The sequence below is a fragment of the Falco biarmicus genome, chromosome 5, assembly GCF_023638135.1.
Source record: "Falco biarmicus isolate bFalBia1 chromosome 5, bFalBia1.pri, whole genome shotgun sequence".
NCBI classification, from domain to species: domain Eukaryota; kingdom Metazoa; phylum Chordata; class Aves; order Falconiformes; family Falconidae; genus Falco; species Falco biarmicus.
In genome coordinates this window covers 76803386-76824538 of record NC_079292.1, presented here as the reverse complement: position 1 = coordinate 76824538, position 21153 = coordinate 76803386, and the positions used below count along the sequence as shown (strand labels likewise).

The 21153-nt window shown below is 38.9% G+C and overlaps 1 protein-coding gene across 4 annotated transcripts in view; it reads left to right on the top strand.

Annotated features, from left to right (window-relative positions):
- The window catches only part of SCUBE1 (signal peptide, CUB domain and EGF like domain containing 1), a 218111-nt gene that overhangs the window by 44264 nt on the left and 152694 nt on the right, over positions 1-21153 (top strand). For all 4 annotated transcript variants that reach the window (XM_056341038.1, XM_056341037.1, XM_056341036.1 and 1 more), the window contains exon 4: positions 12614-12748. In XM_056341038.1, the coding sequence (XP_056197013.1) occupies positions 12614-12748 (135 nt within the window). The remainder of the gene's footprint in view (positions 1-12613; positions 12749-21153) is intronic.

The following is a 21153-nucleotide window of genomic DNA, read 5'->3' as shown; positions in this document are numbered from 1 at the left end:
GTGTGAAGTTAATAAGTTAAATCAGTTAAATCCTATATGGGTGCTCTTATTTGGTCTGATATGACTGTAGACAGCTGTGTCTTAGTTCAGCAAAGTCAGTTTTATTCTCCATTATTTATTCTGCATGCTTACTGCTTTTTCTTGTTTATATTAGTTTCATGTCTTTTGTTAACTAATCTTGTTTCTCCTAATAGCAAATTTCTAACCCAGTGTGGCCTATATTGATGTATACCTTAAGACAAAAACTATAAAATATAACCAAAGTTTTGTATTTAGCGCTTATTTAAAGCAAGGGAGAAAATGTATTCACCTGAGGGTACAAGATTTCAGCCTGTAACGGGTGTGTTTACCAGTCATATGTGTATGACATTCGAGCCTTCCCTCATGGAATGGTGTCTTTTTCAATCCTAGAAATTACATAGATCCAGCTAAAACACTGAATTCATATGGATTACAAAAAGACATCAAAGTGGAGAGCCAATGAAGTCATCTGGTCTCTGATTTCAAATATAGTCGCTATCATTATACTATGCTTAGAATCAATCAGTTCTTGGCAGTGTTGGTTTATGTTACACAGTATGATTTATACAGTCAGGAAATAGCCATCAAAAAGAATAGTTGCTGCATAGTTGCTTACAGTATTAGAAAATGAAAAAAAAAACCTCCTTTCCAGTATGGATGAGTACCAGATGAAAGGTTGGTAGTGAATTTCCTTGTTAAGTAGATTCCAGGGCCTTTGCTTTCTGTAGTGGCCTGCTTTTGCTGTCTAATACTTTCTGTGAATTTTTGCATCTTGATGTTATCCTTTTGACTTCAGTGTAAATGTGCAAACTTAAAGAATCAAACTACAAGATCTAGATAGAGGATTATTTTTACTGCTTCTGTTACCTTCTGCAGAGTTCAATCCAGATCCTTCCTAAGTATCTCAAAATATTCCCTGTGTACACATTCCTTACTGTATTGTATCAGAGCACAAGATGTAGTTTTGCATAAAAGAGGGGCAGGAAAGAACATGGACTAGTTGATGGTAACATATTTTGATATGACTTTGTGCTGACTGTAGCGAATATCTAAATAATAATCTTAATAATTGCTAATTAATTAAAAAGTCACTAGACATACTTTATGAGAATGACTGTTCAGAGAATTTGCAAGGTTTAGGATTAAAGCAAAATTTTTGATTAAGGGGCTTTAGTGGATATGGAAAGAAATGTTTGGAAACAATAGAGGTATACTTTGTTAAATAAGTAAGACTGGAGTGGACCTATGGTATTGTGCTGTAGGACAGGAGTGGAAATGAAAGTCAGGGCAAAGCTCTTCCACTCCATCTTCACAAAAGAAAATTTTAGTTGAGGAGGAAGTTCCTACAGGAATGAGTATTGGGCTGTAGTACAGCCTCTTCAGCAGAGTGGTTATACCTTAGTTAAAGCAGAATGGAATAGAATTGAAGAGTTTAAAAGAAAGGAAAGATATATTTGCTGAATTTATTTAGATGGCAGTGTTGCAGACACTCCTCAGCAAGTCAGGCATCCAGAGTTCCGGGAGCCTTCAGCGTTGTGAACTCTAGGTTGTATGTTAGTGAGCATACTGTCATGGCGTTTTTTCCTGTCATAAGAAGAAATGTGCAGAGAGGACAAGATTTCTGTTCCAAGACCTTGAAAACTGGCTCTACTTTGAAAATTATGAATGTAAAATTGTATAGTTCTTCATGGGGGAAAAAGGTTGGAGGTTTTTTTGTTGTGGGTTTTTTGTTAATTTTGAATTGTAGGGTACACCATACAGTTTTTTCACGCTGGGGTTTTGTTTTTTTTTTTTTCTTCCTTGTGTTAGCTATTGTATCAGACAACATACTAGCCAGAGAAAACCCATAGGTGAAATATTTTGTAATAATTTTTTGACAAAATAAGCTTGAATGGGAAAGAACTACATTATTCTACATGGGTTTTTTTACTCCTACAGAGTTTTTTCCAACAAAGTGCATATTTAAGTATACAAACAACTTGAAACTAAGTGATCTATTTTTGTGTATCTGAATAATATAAAAAAAAATCCCTAAAGTATTCCTACTGTATTTCTATCATGACCAATACAGGCTGAAAAGTTTTCCACTATTGATAACTTATATTGTTCGATTAAAGTACCAGAGCCATATTTTTTAGATACATAATAGTAAATAAAGAGTAGCAATATTTCAGTATTGCCTTCAGAAAAATAGTTTTTGCAATTCAATATCATGAGTATATACATTGGTATATTTAGACTTATCCGGGGAGCTTGAATGATTGCCTCTGAAAAAGTTGAGAAAATTTATTTAATTATTTCTGTTGTTTATTTTCAAGCCATAACTAAGGAACTGCTTCAGAAATCAGTCAGAAACACAATAAAAATTACTAATATGACAGCAAAAAGTGCGTTCCGTATCCCACTAGTGATTTATAGTGACAGGTGTGGAGCTGCACTTACAGGACAGGGAGCCAGACTTCTGTCGTGTGACTTAAGAATCGTTTAGAGCTTGATTTTATAAGATGCTAAGCACCCCAGTCCCAGTGCACCAAAACTTCTATGTGCACAGCAGCTATGTGTGACAATATCTGCTGCCTCTGCACCTGCAGTGCTTTCTTTAACAGGCCTGAGACTGTCTGTATGCCACCGAGTGTTATTCAGTTCTTTAACAAAACCTAAACTCCCAGTATGAATAACTTACAGACGTCTAAGAGAATTGATTTTACGCACTTCAAAAATAACTGGAAGAACTCCTTGTAACTATAAATTGAGTATCGATTAGGCTCTGAAGGGACCACAGGCTTAGCCTGTTAATGACTGCACATTGAAAGAATGTGAAAACTCATTCTTGTGCTCTGAAATGATACAAATATCCTGTGTATGCACTGAATATTTTGCTTTGAGTGTGTGAATTTGAAATCGGAACTCAAAAAAGAATTCCAGGAAGCTGAGCTTCAAATAAAGAGATTCCAACAAGTGTCCACTTCGTAATTTCACACAAGCTATGTTTCTGAGTGGGGCTTCAGGGACTTCAAGTTGCAGAATTTGTTAGTGAATGGTCAGTCCATTTGCCTTAACATGTAAACAGTTTTCCCTCTGACTTAAGATTCTGTACAACCAACATCAGATATCTTAGAGTAAAAGGTAAAAAGGCTCTTAGTGGAATTAGTTGCCCATAGAAAGCTCTGACTGATTCCTGTTATTTACATATTAACTTGTGCATGAAACACAAGGTTTATCTGTCTTGTATAGGTATTTAACCTATCTGATGCTAATGCAAAGTGGGTAGATGCATTAGCTTCATATATTGGGCACTGATAACAGAAGACCATGACTCTTATCTACTTTGTTTTAAGAAAAAATGCACACTCTTATATTGCCATTGTAGAAATCCATTTATGTGTTCCCAGGTGATGGTGAAAAGTTCAGCTCTGGAGAATTTTATGGGGAAGGTGGGGATAAGGCACTTGTTTGTTTTGATTTGTGTTCTTTGTGTTGGCTTTAGGGTACCATGCCAGCTCCAAACTTATTAAATTCTTCCCTTCTTTACATTGTTATGACATTCCTGAAGTCAGGTTTTTGACCACTGTTGCTTTTCATTGATAATTTCTGGCACTCTTACTGATCAAGGCAACGCTGATCTCTCTTTATAAGAGATGCATGTGGCTGGTGATGTTCATTTGTTGAGTTGCATAGCACTAACTCATCTTCCTGCAGCTTACATGTTCTAATGGGCAGCTGCTGCTTGGCTGGTGCACCACTGTTCAACCCTTTCTAAGGCTGTTTTCTTAAAACCATATTGTCAAACCAACTAACCAGTCCAGCTTGTACTGTGTAACACAGCACAACTAGCTTGAGTGGTAAGCTAGTATTACCATTCCATGTAAAAAAGAAATGTTTACTGTAAGATCTTGAATATCTTTCAGATATTTCTATCAAGAGAAATCAGAGAAAATGTGTTCTCAATACTGAATTTTAGGAGAGTAGAAATGCTGAACTAGTTTCCCAGGTGGCATAAATACCCATTTGCAGAAACATTTTGAGCCAAATGAAGCATTCATTCACTGAAGATGTACCTACTGGAACTCTGGAACTATTCAGAAACTGAGGCTGCGTTTATCAAACACTGTTCACCAATGGAGATACTTTCAGGAAAATTTAATTGTTTTGATACCATCTACAGGAGCAATTTCAGCACTTCCAAAACTTTTTCAGCATTTCCTTGTTCCCCAAAATTTTAATGAGTAGGTACGTGCCTGACTAAGCCAATGTGCCTGACTGAGCCAGTGTTTTTCACCTCCTGGTATCGTTCTTTTTTTTTGATGTGGTGTGGTTGTTCTTCAGACTCTCCTGTTTCTTCCACTTTTCATGAACTTCAAATGTTATTGATACAGAGGGTGAGAATCTTCATAGACTACTGGATGCTGCAGTGCTCATGTTAAAATCCCTCATCTGAATCTAGAGAGTCTCCTAACTGTGTTACTGATAGATAACAAAGAAAATAATTAATCTAGCCATTTTCTCGGCTTTTATTAGCAAAGCTCAGGAACAAAATGGTTCATGTTGTATAGTCCTGGGAAATGTTGTCAGCTTGAGATTAAAAGGTTGTTTCATTTTTCATGTCAAGTTGCATGGTGTGTTTGACCCACAGCAAATTCTTTTTTTTTTTTTTTTGGGGGGGGGGGGCGGGGAGAAAAAAAATCATAATGACAAAAGCTGTTTTGAGTTAACCAAACCAGATTTTTCTGGTTCTGGCACAATCTATAAGTAGATGTAAAAGGAGACAGCTATAAGCAGTAGTTATCCTGGAAGAAGGATAGAGAATACAGTGCAGATAGAAGAATACAGAGAATGCAGTTAGTGATGCTCCAGAGAAAGCCCAGGGACAAGACAAAGTAAAGGATATTATGATGATAGACTGGGTAGTTTACTCAACTTGTCCCAGATTTTTGCGTCAGTTGATCAGGACTGCTGCTTTTTTGCCTCTGTAATTAATTTCCCTCCTTCTAGTTTATGGAGGATTGTTCATCCAGCATTGCAGCTTGGAGTGCCCTGCATACATACATCAGTGGGAATGGCAAGCTTATTGCTAAGGTGGCTGGGGCTGTCCGAGCCTCACAGTAAGAGTCTCATGCCAAGCTGGAGGCTGTTGGCATTTCCTGGACAGTGGCACTGTAGATGAAAAGAAGCAGAGTCAAATTCATACAAAATTGTTTTAAAGACCTGCATCAGAAGAATGGACAACTTATTAAAAAACAGTTGTTTGGAAGCATTGCTGTGTTTAGGGACTATTGTCAAGGAGTCAAGTGAGAGGATAGAAGCTACAACTAAGATGTCACATTAAGGGGCTTGGATGTTTATTTTGGAAATGTTAAAAGCTGCGAAAAGAAGTTTGATGTCTTAAGAGAACAGACAATGGTGCCCAGTTGTTTAAGAAAGGAATAAACAAGTGACATCAGGGGACTTGAACTTGATGCAACATTTGCGCAATATCCATGGGGCTGTTTACTTCAGCTCAGCAAATGGGCACCCATCACATGCAGCAGTTAAGCTCTTGCATTAAATGAATATTTCCTATGCTATACATAGCAAAGAAGTCTGTTGCAGCTGCATTTACACTGTGTTTGTGTAGCGTGAAATTTAAGGAATTCCACTGTGTGTCACAAAATAGCTACGGAAAAAAAAATATTTAAGCATTCCTTTTCAAGTTGCACACATCTATAACTGTGCAAGCGAACAAGAAGCCTAGTCAGCGGGTGTTGAGGTGTTGGGTGATTGTAGCCCGTTAAGAGGTGGGATTCTCCAGGACAGATAGTGGGCAGCATTTTAGGTGTTGTATCCTTGTACATAAGGAAAGCATGGTTCTAGAGACCAATTCATTGATCTTTTTAGAATTATTTCAGTATACATAATGCAAGAACATCCCTGTGATTAGTACTTCATGTTTCTCTTCTGTAAAATGTGCTTTATTTTTCAGGAAAAGGTAATTTTCCACACTTTGTGGGGTTTTTTTTAATGTGTCCCTCAGTAAACATTCACTGCTGTAGGATCCGTTTTTTTGCAAATGGATCTTGTCTCAGCAAGGGCTGTAGTGAACATTTCCTCCACTGTGGTAGTGAATGAAGTACTGCGTTCAAGGATGTGGTGTTCTTTTTCCTTCTCTGTCATGGTCCACGCAGTGGACTCGTGATGGTTCGTTTACTATGATCTCAAAGGGCAAAAATCAAGGCGACCACGCCAAGGGGTTATGCTTCAATTAAACAGCACAATGTTTGCCCGTAAAGCGGCGTGCGATACGTAAAAAGACAGAAAATGAAGAAAAGATAAAGTAAAAAGAAAAGGAAAGAGGATTATAGCTACCACCACAGGTCCAAGGTGTCCCTATGGTCCCAGGTCCAGGCAGCGTCCTGCCGGTCCTTCTGATTGTCGTGATCCTTGGTGGGGGAGATCTCCTAAAATTCGGTTGCTAAAGAGTCCTCTTTTATGCGGAGCAATACACGTTGCTCCTCCTCTGGCACATGGCTTGTTGTCAGTCTCTGCCTTCTTGAGCAAGATTATCACGCATGTTATGGTTCGTCGTAACGACAACAGTTGTTATGTGACCTTATTGTAGTTGTTCCTTCCAGCGCCGGGTATCAGGGAGCGGCATAGTACTCCTCATACCATGCAGTTCTCCTTCAGGGTCTCGGTGTCCATGAGGAGCACATTCCATCTCCAGGTCTCTGTTAGCAATGTTGAGACAATATCGTTCTCTTTAGACCGACTCTTACATTCTCTTCACCAGATTTTTCAATTTCTGAAAAAAGGGGGCAAAAAAGCAGAATTCTAGCTGTATGTGCAAATAGTAGAAAATTTGGGCCCTGCTTTTAAATTCTGGGTGAAGTCTGATTTCAGATCTCCTGGAGGCGCAAATGATGTGTACATAGGTAGTAGTTTCTCTTTCTTCTAATAATTCTCTCTCCATGCTCATATAAAGTTGGTCTAAGAATGATGGTTTAGTATTAATTTCAATTAGCAATGATTTCTGTTTCCATGACCTCGTCAGCTGATGCAATGTATCACCCTCCCTACCTTGACAGCGCGTCGCTACTTGTATGGCCATTCCAGCAGGAACACCCACCTACAACTTCTAATCTGATACCACTTGCTTCACTCCTGCATTCCAGATTTACTCTTTGGGCTTCCACAGGTGTCTTGAAATCAGATCTTCCAAGACACCCACTCCAGTACAGATCATGGTACTTGGAGGGGATGGAATAGAGAAGTAGAAGAATATGTGCCAAATGTTGCTGTCATTAAGGTTAACGTCTGGAAATGAGCACTTTTTGTTTTAAACATGATATACTGAAGTCATTTGAATTGTCTCTGTAATTATCATATTGGTGTATTGCTGTGCTTTAGGGCTCAAAATAGATGAGGTAGACAGCATGAAGCTAAGGGGGAATGGTAAGGTCAAGAAAGATGCAGAAAAGGCAGGCCAGGAATATATTTACTGTTTCTCACAATAGTGGAATTAGGAATTCATTCAGACTATGAAGCAGTATATTTGAAATAAACAAATGTATGTCTTTTTAAATGTAACTGATCGTTGAATTGCAGAAGTAATTGCCCCATCATGTCGTGTTCAGAAAAGATTGGACAAATTCATACAGGAAAGATCCAGCAGGACAATGGTCTAGCAAATGATTTAGGAAGGTTAATAGGTACGTGATTGCTGAAAGCTGGGAGAGCATGCCAGCAACGGTTCTGTCCCATTTCCACAGTCTTCTCCTGAGTGTCCACTGCAGGGCAGTGTCAAAGAGAGGATGCTGGGCTAGATGTTCTTTTGGTATAAGAATAGCTATGACTATAGTAAATGCAGAAATGTGATTTTTCTGATGAGGCTTTTCAGCCAACTTTCTGACTAGAAATATTCAGAATATGATTTTAGAATCCCAGAATCAAGCACAATATTTTCTGAGTTAGCAGTTGCCAACCATTTCTCTTACAAATACAAGATATCGTCAGTGGTGGGTTTTTGCTAACATTTGAGGAAGGTCTGCAGTATTGCTATCGGCAGTTCATCTCTCTATCATGATGTTCTGCACTGGTAAAATAGGCATCTTACAGAATTTCCCCAAAAGTTTCAAAGAGTAGTTTAGAGAAAAACTAGCGGGATCAGCTCTCTGAATCATGAGTCAAAGTTCTTAGAAGTATCTTAATGCTATAGTAAGTGGATTGTACTGTGGCTCTGAAATGCTTTGGAGACTTTGAAGGTGAGACTCTTTTCGGAGGGGCTTAAGTGCTTATGAAAATGCTGGTGTGAAAGAAAAATGTCAAAAGAAAGGAAGAGCTGATGGCAGGAAGCGGACAGTGGAACAAAATACTGTTCTTTACATTGACTCTGTGTAGTGTTTCCACTTTTATATCTTCCTGCTTGTGGTTTTGGTTTCGGGTACCTTTAGCAGACCTTTCTCCCTCGGTGACATCCAAACAGGACACTCGATCAGAATAGCTTCTTTAGGCCAAATACTGCGGCAAGTTCTGAGCCAGATCAGGGTGTAATACCAGTGGAGCTAGTTTGAAAAGTTAATCAGATAAATTAAATGAGAAACCAAAAGCATTCATTTATTTAATAAATAAAACATCCGTCTTTATCAGTGGTAATGTTTCCTACCCTTTGATACTGTTCCACACTACCACTCTCTAGAGGATCTCATCTTACCAAGATACAGAACACAAGTTTGATTATGTGAAGGCAGTGGGCGAAAGAGCTAGAGGTCTTATGCAAAATCAGACATGCATTAATTTGCATAACGCTTCTGATTTATAGTTAGATCTATATATGTATGTATGCATATATGCATCCATTATCTTTCCTTCTCTTTTGAAAGATACTTCTCCTTTCCCAGCCTCTCCCTGAGCTGGCTCTTCCCTTATTCCTTGTTGTCCGTGGTGACGACTAGCCAATTTGAAGTCCAGGCCCTTATCTCCCTGGAAACATGGGTTTGTCACTCTGGTCTAAACTCTGTACAAGCAATTCTGGGTCTTGTGCTGATTGTCATCTTAACTCTTTGTTTGTGCTGGTAAGGAGTAGTTAAGAGCTGTGGAAGCAGAGTTATTTCTAGATGCTTCTTCCATCAGGGATTGTCTTTGGTAGATGTAATCACAGGACAGTTCTTTGTGATGAGTGTTACAGAGAATGACTTAAGCACATATATTAACTTCCTCCTAGTTTTCCTTCCTCTTTTTGAGGATGAGGGTTGTGGCAGCCATGTGGGATAACCGTCTGAGCTCAGCTCAGGTGAGAACCTTTTTCCATCCTTTTGTGAGTTGGGATTGTGTAGGTTTGCTGAAATTTCGCTCCAGCTTCCACCCTGGGATCATCAGTAGGATTTCGAGGCTCAGCTCCCCCATAAGCAGTGAATAATGTACTCCAGCAACCAGCACACTGTCAGGTGGTCAGGCTGAGCTGGATGAAAGAACTTGTGACAGATAGGGAGCTTAGGAAATAGATTGTGGTTTCCATATACCAGTTGAAAGGGAGACCTGCACCTGCTGTCTTGGGGCGGTTGTCCTCGGGGAGACAACCCTGGTCCTGGATAAGATGACCAGTGGTAGCTGATTTTGTGCTAAAGGTTGCCAAAGAAGACTCTCTGTTTGCTCTTTAAAAATAATTCCTTTTTTATAAAGAATAGAGTAATAAAGAGAGATTTGCATTTGTGCTCAATAAATTGAAAAGTTTTTAAAATGGATTTAGTTGTGGCTTGAGTAGATATTTGAGCGATAGGGTTTTACATCATAAGCGACTTTTTTCCTATACCTAGTTAGGCCCTGAGTTTCAGATCTCCAGCAGTGTGTAAACTGTCCCACAGAGTGGCACCAATTAAAGCCCCTGAGAATCCACCCTCAGTTTTTCAAAACAGTCACAGCCCAGTCTGATGTGTAGAGCCTCCAAAACTGGAGCCAGAAGAGCTTTATTGAAAACCTGACTACTTATTTTGGTGTTTATGTGGAACTTAATCTCTAGAAAATCTGGTCCAAAATGCAGTTTTGCATATGCTGTATTACCGATGTTTACACGTTCAGCTGGGTAACTTGAGCTGCATTGAATGAGAGTTGCACAAACAATGAAGGAGAGAAAAAGCCCCTTTGGCAGCTATTTCATTTGTGAGCTTTGAAAAAAGTCGGATACATGAAGGAATTACTCTGCCAGATCTACCAGAGCATGAGCTCCTTGGGAGTCAATGGAGTTCTCTCTCCTAACTTCAGAAGACTTTTTTTACCGCATTCTCTAAACTGGGTTAGTAATAGGCTGGTCATAAAGTGATTTTATTGGAAAGAAAGTTTACCAAGTAAGTAATTCAGTAAATACTTTCCAGGCAGCTATGTCCAATAGATTGCTTGGTATGGTGGATAATAGCAATACTACCTTTTAAGACTGCAGTAATACAAAGTGCTCCAAAAAGCCTGACCCTAGTAGGCCTGAGAAGAGAAAATGTTAATCCTGCACCACCAGGCCAAGATTTATTGGAAGGCATGTAGTATGGAGATAGAGATATAGTAGTCCGAGATCCCAGCTGCTCCCTTTCTTCAAATCCTTCTCTTCATAAATGCATATTAAAATAATTTTGAGGCAAGTAATTGAAAACAATTGGAAGAAATTCCACATAGTAAAACTTTTTTAAAGAGTTTAAATTGTAATAACTTTTATTCAAGCATATGGATTTGGGGCTCGGTATTAAATTGAGCTGTCTCTTTATGTAAGTAGTAAATCACCAGCATTTGCTATCATGAACAGAAAAAAAATGTTTATAAATGATTGCGTTTGTTTCAGATTATTCATCAGATCTGGAAGGCAATTGTTTGAGATGCTTTGTGATACTGTAAACAGAGCTCAGTGAAGGCCATGTACTTTGTAGCAAAACTGTGGGGTTTGTACATGTACCAACTGAGACTTTTTCCTTCAGTTAGTGTTCCACTTGCCTTCCAGAGATGATCTAGATTCCAGTGTGCTGTTTTGAAGGAACAAGTTTGGGTTGCCACTAATAGAGCAGCAAGGCCCGCTGACTCACAGAGGAAGGATCTCACAATAGTTGTCTTATTTATCTTCCCTTCTTATACTGCAGTAGACAAGGAAAGTCTTCACTTCTCCTTTTTCTACGCACTGCCAAACTGCTCTGATGGGGTTATGAAAAGGTTCAAATCTGGAAAAGAGCAAGAACTGAGGGCAGGGAGGATTTTGATACAGAAAAACTGAGGCAATAGTGCTTAACATTTCCTGGTAAATAAAAAAAGGAGGACTGTCTACGCACTTCCATTGTAGTTCAAGGCAGGAGGAGACTGCTTGGTTTCCCTGGGTACTGCTGTAATTACCCTAGAGCTTTTTTTCTCTATGAGAAAGAGCTACAATTTCTGTTGTGTGAAGCACAGGCAGCACACTCACACAAACAGCAATAGCAGGCTTAGCTGAGCAAGCTGCTGGAACTAGCCAGTGTTCCTGCATTAGTTACTGGCGTTTCAAAGCTTCCTGGCCTTGCCTGTAAGAGTGCTGCAAAAGCAGCTTGGTTTTTACCACAGTGCATGTGACCAGTCCTGGAGGAGTTAATTTCTGCAGGAGCTGTGCCAGCTGTTAGGAGGTTTTGAATGTTGTGGATCATTATCTTTGTTGTGGTTTTTTCCTCCCTCCAAAAATAAAATGAAAGCAAAAAACACACCAGCTCATTTGCTGACATGTTGGCACATACTGTGAAATAACTAACTGGTTGCAGGATCTCCATAAAAAAGGAAAACATGGATTTTTCAGGTGGCAAGTTGCTTTTATCCAAAGGAGAAACAGGAAATCAATATGATATACCTTTTATGAGCAAAACAGGAGACTTGCAAGGTTGAATGTGGGTCAGATACCTTTTAATCGCAGTGGTTTCCCAATACTGAAACATATGTCTCTGTTAAATGCAACAGCATAAAAAATTTTATGCCAAAGGAAGGTGATGGGGGGGTAGGCAGGGACCCTCAAAACAGCCAGTAGCTAATGCTGCCTTTGTGGTTTTTATATATTTGCCTATTAAAATAACAATACAGACATGGAACATTTAGATTTAAGAAGCCTTCTTTTCATTAAACAACATTAAACAAACTGACAAAGTAGGGGGTTATGACTCCAGTAATTGAAACATGCTGTTCTGTTCAAGACCAGAACTCTATAAAGACTCTTTTCACTCAGTAATGCCCTTTGTGTTTGCCTGCTACCCCTGCTAGAAATTACTGTAGGCCTGAAGTATGTCTTTCCAAGTGGAGTGGGAATGACAGAGTGCAACACCACACTTGGCAGATGGGGTCACAGCCTTTTTAGGACGTTAACATTCGTTGTGCATTGGCAATCAATTTGCAGCTCAGAATGCATGGAGACTTAGCTGGACTCCTCTCCCCACTGTTTTTTTATGTTAACTTTAAACCTAAGATGCAGGAAGAAGAATTAGATGGATTAATTTGGATTAACTCTGATGGAGTTTGGGTAGTTTTCATTAGCTTAATTTACAGTGTGCCTATTTGTGGATTCCTTGCTCTTCTAAATGTATATTCTGAATCTGTATGTTATCTTGCATTTCTTTTTTCTTCTCTCTTCTAGATGTTGATGAATGTCAGGATAACAATGGAGGGTGCCAACAGATTTGTGTAAATACTATGGGCAGCTATGAATGTCAGTGCAAAGAGGGCTTTTTTCTGAGTGATAACCAGCATACCTGCATTCATCGCTCCATTGGTAAGTTTTCAGTGTGTAAATTGTGCTCTTTAGAATAACTGTGTTAATCAAAAATGCAAGAACTGTTTGGGGGGGATTTTTTTTATCCCCAGAGCTCCCAAAATCATTTCACTGGTTGGTTGGAATTGATTGATTCCTCTGCTACCCAAACTTGAGCAAAGCCATAAATAAGACAGGGGAAAAGGCTTTAGTTTGACATAGAAATTATACTTGGTTCAAACAAACAGCAGGCTATCTGGGCAGGCAGAAGCAGATTTTCAAACGGCAACTTTCTGCTTCTGAGTTTCCAAGACTTAAAAATTTCTCATCTGTTTATTGTATAATAGTTCGCCTGTCTTCCACCTTAGGGAGCATGGTATCTTAAATCAAAATGAACAGCTTGTTGCTTCTGGAAGTTATGCAGATTATGGGGTATTGCCAGTCAGGTAGCTCATTGCTTCATTGCAGACATGATGGCTGATCCTATATTGACACAGCATTTTTCTTTGGTTCAGTACCCTGTCTAGGGTGGACTAGAAAACTGCTTCTCTGTTGCCTATGCACTAGCAGTAGAAATAAGGAATCCCTGCAAAACTGTGATCCTTGTCTGCTGCTGATTTTGACTAGAATAAGCAGCTCTCCCTTTTCTATACATGTCAGACACAGAAGACAAGTTTGAGTGGAAAGGGAGAAAAGAAAACAGCATAGCTATAAATCTTTGCAATTAAGTGGACTCTTTATGTGCTCATTCAGACTTCTGGTGACCCTGGCAGCAACGGGAATACACGCTAGCAAACTCATTTACCAATAGGCAATACAGAATGACAAAGTAGCAAGATCAGTCTGGTGATCAACAATGTAAGCACACTGTAAATTTCAACAAGCCACACAAATGGTTCTGAACTATTTCAAGTCACTAGAATTATCCAGAAAATCCTACTTGAATGTGGAGTATGAATTTAGTCACTCTGTTGACAAGAAAGCAAAACATTGTAGTGTAGCATCTCAGAAATGTAAATGTATTTCTGGCAGTGTGTGTCTGCTTACACCGAATTGTAAAGACATGTAGTAATTTTGATTTTCAGAAATGTGAATGTCTGGAATATATTTACAGGTCCACTTTTTAGCATGATCATTAAGTTTTAAGCAATTGAGGTATTTTGATTATGACAAGGACATACAATTAAGCTCCATCAACGAGTGCATTTTAAAGGTTGTTATCTAATAGGTTTTTAGTAATTCTTTTCAACATAAATTGTTCAAATTTCTGTCCAGCATAAAGTAACCGTGACACAAAGATATCCAACAGAGCAAGGAATAGTAGCTGGAGGCTTAATGAAAACCACTTGCAGAGTGCTGCGATACAATCATTATTTCAATTTGCACATTATAAAAGTTCGCAGCTATAATAAAAGAGAATTTAGATATCTGAGATGGAAACTAATGAAATAAATGAAAAATGAGACTCTGAAGCTAATAGTTTCTTCTAAGGAGTAGATTTATTGAGGGAAAAGGGTAAGTTTTTATGGCAAAGAGGATTCCTAGTTTTTCAGAAGGACTAGGGGAGTGGGTTTGAAGGTTGACTGCTGTATGCATGTAATAAATATGCAGAGGAATAATGTATTTGTGTCACCTTGTTTACAAAGAAAATGTCGTGTAAGACATGAATGTTTAATTTGAAGCAACTTCTTCAAATTATTTGAGATATGAAAAAAACAAGCGACCTACCAAATAGACTGATGGTGTTTGCAAAGTGTTTTATCAACAAATGGTTTGTAGCTTTTAAAAAATAAAGTGCCAATTTACAGTAACAGCAAATGTTACACTGTAGTGCCATGATGTCCCACAGAAATAGATCAGGTGGGTATGCTGGAGGAAGGAAATAAGATTAAATCATCTCTTTCAGTTGTCAGAGGCAACTAAACTGCAAATAGTAAACATGCATGGTGAGAAAGTAAATGGCTTTTTTAATATCTGTGTTTACTCACTTTCATCTGTCTCACTTGTAAGCACCACTACAGAAACTGTCAGAACACAAAAATATGCCTCAACATATTTAGCCAGAATTGTGCCTAGGACTGGCCTGTGTCTTCAGCCTTGTTTACCAGCAGAGGTATAGTGGACAAAAGCACACCACACAGCCAGCATTGCAACCCAAACACAAAGGCACTGACTTGCCAGAGTCCTTTAGCAAGCTTGTTGACATTGAGCATGGTAAGAGCCATTAATTGCAGGGGGATTACTTTTCTGGCTCTGAAAAATGCATATGCAGTCACACAATCTCAGTGTTCTTGACATTACCTGAAGTCTCTTCAAGGTCTCAGCCAGTCTAAAACAATCAAGCACAAGGTTCTTCATACAGTTTGCTGCCACCTTTTCCATCCTGTTTTCAAGTGCCTTGGGAAAAGGGGAGAAGCATTGCAAGGTGCTTAGGTCGTGCTTAGGAGCTGGGATGAGTTCAGAATGGAGGGAGCAGCACCAAGCCTAAGCAGTGCCTTGTCTGCAGGCCCAGCTCACCTGCCTTGGCTGTCAGCAAGGCTGGTGCTGATGACTTGCTTAGAGCTCATCAGCACATTCAAGTGATGTGGTGATTTCAGAGTTGAAAAAGGGCATTGAATATTCTCTTGGGGGTTGAGCAGAGGAGGGAATATGTCCCTTTTTATACTAACCAGCCAAAGGAAAGGCATCTTCTGATATAAAGCACCTTCCTAAAAATTGTTGGCTGCTGTGTGAATTTCCCAGCTTCCAGAGATGCACTGTGCCTGTCCCAGTGTTTTGGGGGTGTATTGTACTACCATGCTCCTACCCACGAGTGTACCTAAAAACCACACTGGAGTTCATGGTGGGGCTTTTAATATCATCCTTGCTGTGACATGTTTGCTTGCTACCTACAAGTGTTCTTATTTCCTATGGACAAAAAGAATTAATGATCCACAAATAGGAATTTTATACCAACAGGAGGCCAGACTGACATTAAAGTCGGGGTAAACCATGGTTTCCCAATATTTACTTTGTTTCACTGTATTCATTGTTGGCCTACTAATCTCTTACATTTAGTCTCAGTATCTTTTGGGATGATACTATGCCCAGTACAATTTACTCATTTATTTTTGTGGGAAATTTCCCTTTGCTGAGTCAGTTTTCAGTGCTAGTTTGCTCACAATAATGATGGCAACAACGGGGAGAGAAAATGGGAGGGAGAATGGATTGTAAAAAATACAAAGAACTTAATTGTTGTTTATCTTAGTGCATCTTAATTGCAATAGTAGGTGTGAACACTGTGTATTATACCAGAGACAGGTTTGTGTTTGTTTCCTCATGACTTAAAAGGAAACCAGAATACAACAGCTGTTACTGTGTCATCTCCAGCTCCAGAGGGAGCATGTGTTTAATAAATGTGGAGATTAGTATTGTACACTGCAGCTGTGACTGAGTCAGGTGAGTGGGTTGCAGCATGTTTTCCCTTAGTCTGATGATAAGCCAAAAGCCCCAATTCAGCAAAGCCTTGAGCACATCATTAACATTCTAGTGATGGTAAAGTTAGTTACAAATCTGAATGGGCTTTAAAAGCATCAAAATAGACAGTTTAGCTATATGCCTGTATCTCTGCTAAGTTCAGAGTGATCATAATGAAGGGTATGGTATGTCCCATTTGCATTACAACTATAAAAGGTATTGTGGTCAGGAGTCCTGGCTACAAACTGCCTCACCAACCAAAACTGTCAGCTGACACATTACAGAAAGCTATAGCTGTTCTACCTCCAGAGGGCAAGTCTCCTAAAACACAAAGGTTGTTTGCTCAGAAGAAAGATACTTAAGGAGTTCTGTGGCTAGGAAGATTTCTGTTATTTTAGATTTCATCCCTGAATGTCTACCTAAAGCATAGTTATATCAATGGTCTTATATCTGCTAAACATTCACTGCCAATGTTTTCACACAGGTAGTGTCAAGTAAACTAAAAAGGTGAGTGCAATTAGGAGTGGTCAGTGTAAGTGGAGACAAGAAGAGGTGGAAAAGTACCAGGTTATAGAAGGCTAGAAATTACGATAGTCTGGTCAAACAGTGGAAAGGCTTTTCACACACTTGTCACTATCATTTTCAAGCCTATTAAAAAAACATTTGGCAAGGAAATGCTCTTTCAGTTCCCCTTATCCCATTAGCCTTATGTTCTTAGAAGGGTTAGGGAGTTTGACATAAAGTCAAGCTACCACAACTTAGCAAATTACTGTGCTACAAACTGTCTCAAAACCAGCTTGCCTCTTTCTGCACTAAAAGTGTGACAGTTTAGTCCCAGAGGAAAGGGAAACATGCTAGGCCAAGTTGTCTTGCATTTGTCATGGGCTTATGAAATGGCTTACCATGCTTGTCCTGATAGTAACTTGTTAAACTTGATTATATGTTTAAACCCTTGTTAATTTTGCAGTAGTAGCATAGGGGTTCATCGGTCAGCTGACTTCAAACTACCAAGTTTCTTCTTGTTCTGAGGATTTTAAAACCACCTTTTTTCAATTTACATCTTCAATACTTTCCATGATTTATTTTTATTCCATACTTGTTTTCTTAGTTCAGTGCAATTTTATATCGGTAGAATAATGTGTTAGGACTCCTTGGGAGGAAGCATGACCCCCAGTCAATGCAGGAAAGGTTACAGGTTGGGATTCTGGACTTTCTTCCCATCTCTGGTGCTGATGCCTTGTGGGACTCTGGGCAAGAAAGTTATTGTGACTCAAGAATTTCTACAAAGCACTTTAGAGGACAGAGGTGCTTTTTCTACAGAAAGCACAATAATCTATTCATATTTAGATTAATGTAGAAGGGTGACCTTAAGTAATTAAGTGTTGCCAGCACTGTTCCAGACTTTATGAAGTAAAAGGTTTCTCATCAACTGTGAAAGCTCTTTCATGATGATGTAACTGGTTAAATTACTCCATTACTTGAATATACTTTGCCATGGCTACCTCTAGTACAGGCATCCCATTCATTGGAGGAGAACAGTCCTATTTGTCTTTTTTAATTGGAATCCTAATATGATTGTAAAGTAGATGAATATATGTAAAGGACATTTTAAGGAAATGGATTCGTGTGCTTTTAGATAATAAGAAAACCTATCAGGCAGCATAAGTTTTATCAGGACAAACGTACTGCCATCTTGGAATTTTCCTAAAACTGCACACAATAAGACCAATGTGTAATAGAAACGTCTCTGTTTATACATTCCCATGATACATTTTGAATAAATAGTTCAATGTATTATATTTCACAGAATATAGGATACAGAGCGTATCCAGGAAAAAAGGCTTAATAAACTATTTTAAATCTCATTGTGCCCTGTTAGACATGTGTAACCTTTTAAAACGGTGTATAACCCAAGAAAATTGCTGTACTTTGGTTTCAGGGATTCTTACTTGCTCCAGCAGCTTGTGTGAAGGGTGCCTCACATTTGCTTTCTCCATTCCTCTGGAATGGAAGGGCTTTGTAATTTGTGTGAAGGAAAAATGCAACAGGTGAAAACACCTGGTATAAGGAAAAATGCAACAGGTGAAAACACCTGGTATAAGTAAAAAATAATCTCTGTTAGGCCTGATATCCCTCCTCTCATATATCAGTGATTTATGATGATTAGGACTAGTAAAGTTACACTGGTGTAAAACTAATTTAAGTGTAATCTGACTGAAGTTCAGTTGTGTGGAGAAGCAGTAATTATATAATCATAAAACCAATATTAGATGAAAGTTTAGGACTAGATGTGGAAGTTAAGTAGTCTCATAGAGTCATAGAACTGCCCAGGTTGGAAGGGACCTTGACAGATCATCTGGTCCAACCTTCTGTGGGAAAGGGAGCCTAGGTGAGAATATTGAGAGCCCTGATTAGTCACATTTTGAAAACGGCTGGCAATGGGGACTCTACCATGTCCCTGGGGAAGTTGTTCCAGTGAATGATTGTTCTCATCGTAAAAAATTTCTTTCTTATGTCAAGATAAAACCTTTCCCAGTGCAACTTATACCCATTGCCATTTGTCTTCTCCATGCGACTCCTTGTGAAAAGAGACCCTCCACCCCCTTCGTAGCCGCCTTTTAAGTACTATCCAAATAAAACTGCAAAAGCAGAATTTTAAGTATCAAAATTATCAGTAGTTTTTTGTTGTTTTTCTTTTTTTTTCTTCAGCTTTTCACATTAAGGCCTTCAATAAATGTCAGCTTAAATGGTGACTGCTTAGGATGTCATAGAATTGGAGGCAAAAGCATGTCACTTTTGGCTTACAATAATTTTAAATGCATCTGAAACCTGAGACTGCAATCTTCCCTTTATAGGTAAGAAAACTGAGGTGTAAATATTACAGTATTGTCTAAAGGTCTTGTGACTGTGTCTGAACTCCAGGATAGATTCACCCCATTGAAGCAGCTGCAGTCCTGTTCCTCAGAGCAGTCCAGATGGCAAACAGGATGTGAGGAAATTGTATAGGATATGAAATCAAGATAGTTTCAGTATAACACAAGTTGCAGAGTTAAATATAGCCAAGTAGAGTTGGTTGCAGGCCCTTGTTGAGGTCCTAGGGACCAGTTTTATACTCAACAAAATGTGATAAAGTCTCTACATATGCTACCTTAGTTTTATAGCTCATCTGCCTTCTAAAGGAAAAATATTCTACTTCAAAATTTTCTGGGGCTTTGAATTAGGTTTCATTTGGAAGGAAAACCAAATTTTGTTGAGTAATCAATAACCTCTGCTGCTTTGCTTTAGCTGAGGTTGAATGCACTAGTAAACCAACCGGTTAGCACAATGCAGTGGTGGTGAGTTCATTGAAACTCAAAGGAGAAATCTCCCAACGCTCAGGAACAATAGCAGATCGCCAGGTTTTACCAAAATCTGGGATTGAATTCTAAGAGTGTAGTGCAGAAGCTGCCCTGTAACAAGTCCCAGATTTAAGTGTGCTGATCAGAACAGGCAAATATTTCAAAAACAAAAAAGACAAGAAAATAATACTAAAAAAATGAAGCCTAGATGCACTAGAAAACATCAACTGGTAAGTAATCTAGAAGTCATGTGTAACTTGCATATAGTGCTTAATAGTAAAAGTAGATGCACAGTTGAACATGACTAAGTGATAAACTAGGATATGCAGATCATCTCTCAATGAGCCAAAATCTGGAATAGTTTTAACGGTACAGTGGTTGTTTCTGCACAGCTCCATTGCCAATGCCTTTTGGTATGGAAAGGATGAAACTACAGGGGGAAAAGAAGTGTGTAAGAAATAATGAAGTTGGAGATGCAAAGAATGCGTCTTGGAGAGAGCAGCTGTTTGAAACGCCCTTCAGCAACATGACAGCCAGCCAGCTTGCCAGGGGGAGCAGGGAATTTGTAAGTCAGATCAAAAATCTCTCCACACCTGTGTGACAGAAAGTGCAGTGAGCAGTTTGTAGCTCAGTGACTGACTGACTGGCAGTGCTGACAAGATGGGAAAGCTATATGCACGAATGGGAAAACACACTGGAAAGTAGTACATTTAAAAAAAAATTAAAGAGAAAATACGCAAAGGGGGCTTTCACACTCAATCATTCAATAGCATTGGAAGTGAACCAATGTTCTGTTCATACTGGCTGCTCTGCATATAACAGGATTATACTAAATGAAAGAACTGATGTTTTTTAAAGGCCCCTAGCATCCAGTTGACTGAAACATCAGGTGAGAAAGATCTGCGAAGAGTATTAAGCCAGAGTGTACATTCTGGGTTACATTCACACGTGCACACAACAAATGGACTCTGTTTTAAGTATTGCATACATTGTATTTGTCATGATATGTCTCTCTCGTGCCATCAGGGATACAATGATGAATTCAGGGCCTGCTCTGAGTACTCTGTAAAGGTGCTCAGCATCTTTCACACTTACTGCAGTCACTATGGGTCTTTCCATATATGTCTTGTATTTTTCACCACGCAGAGAAGTCAGTTACAGGCCATGTTGCAGGTATTGTTCCTCTTTTCTGCTATTCACGACAAATCTCAGAGATGTGATCCAGCAGGAACTCTCTAGAGGCTGACACTGCAATGTGCTTTTGGCTACAAACCAGTAGGAATTCAAGATATGAATGCCAAATACCTGTTTATATATATTGTTACCCTCCTGTACATGGTATGCATACTATGCATTTAATGAGTTCTATTAATTATTCAATTCCATGTAATTATGTTTGAGGTTGCTCCGAGCTATTCTGAAATAATTTAGGAATTAATGGAAATAAGAAGGAAGATGTTTGTATTTAATAGCCATGTATATTTTCAAGCCTAAGAATACTTGCATGCTCTGTTAAGCTTTATATCTTAGGAGTATCTGGGTCATAAAATTGTTGGGTTTGTAACTGGTTTTGATTATTTTTTACTTGCACACCGGTCAAGAATGGGGCCAGATTGCATGAGACCCTGTACA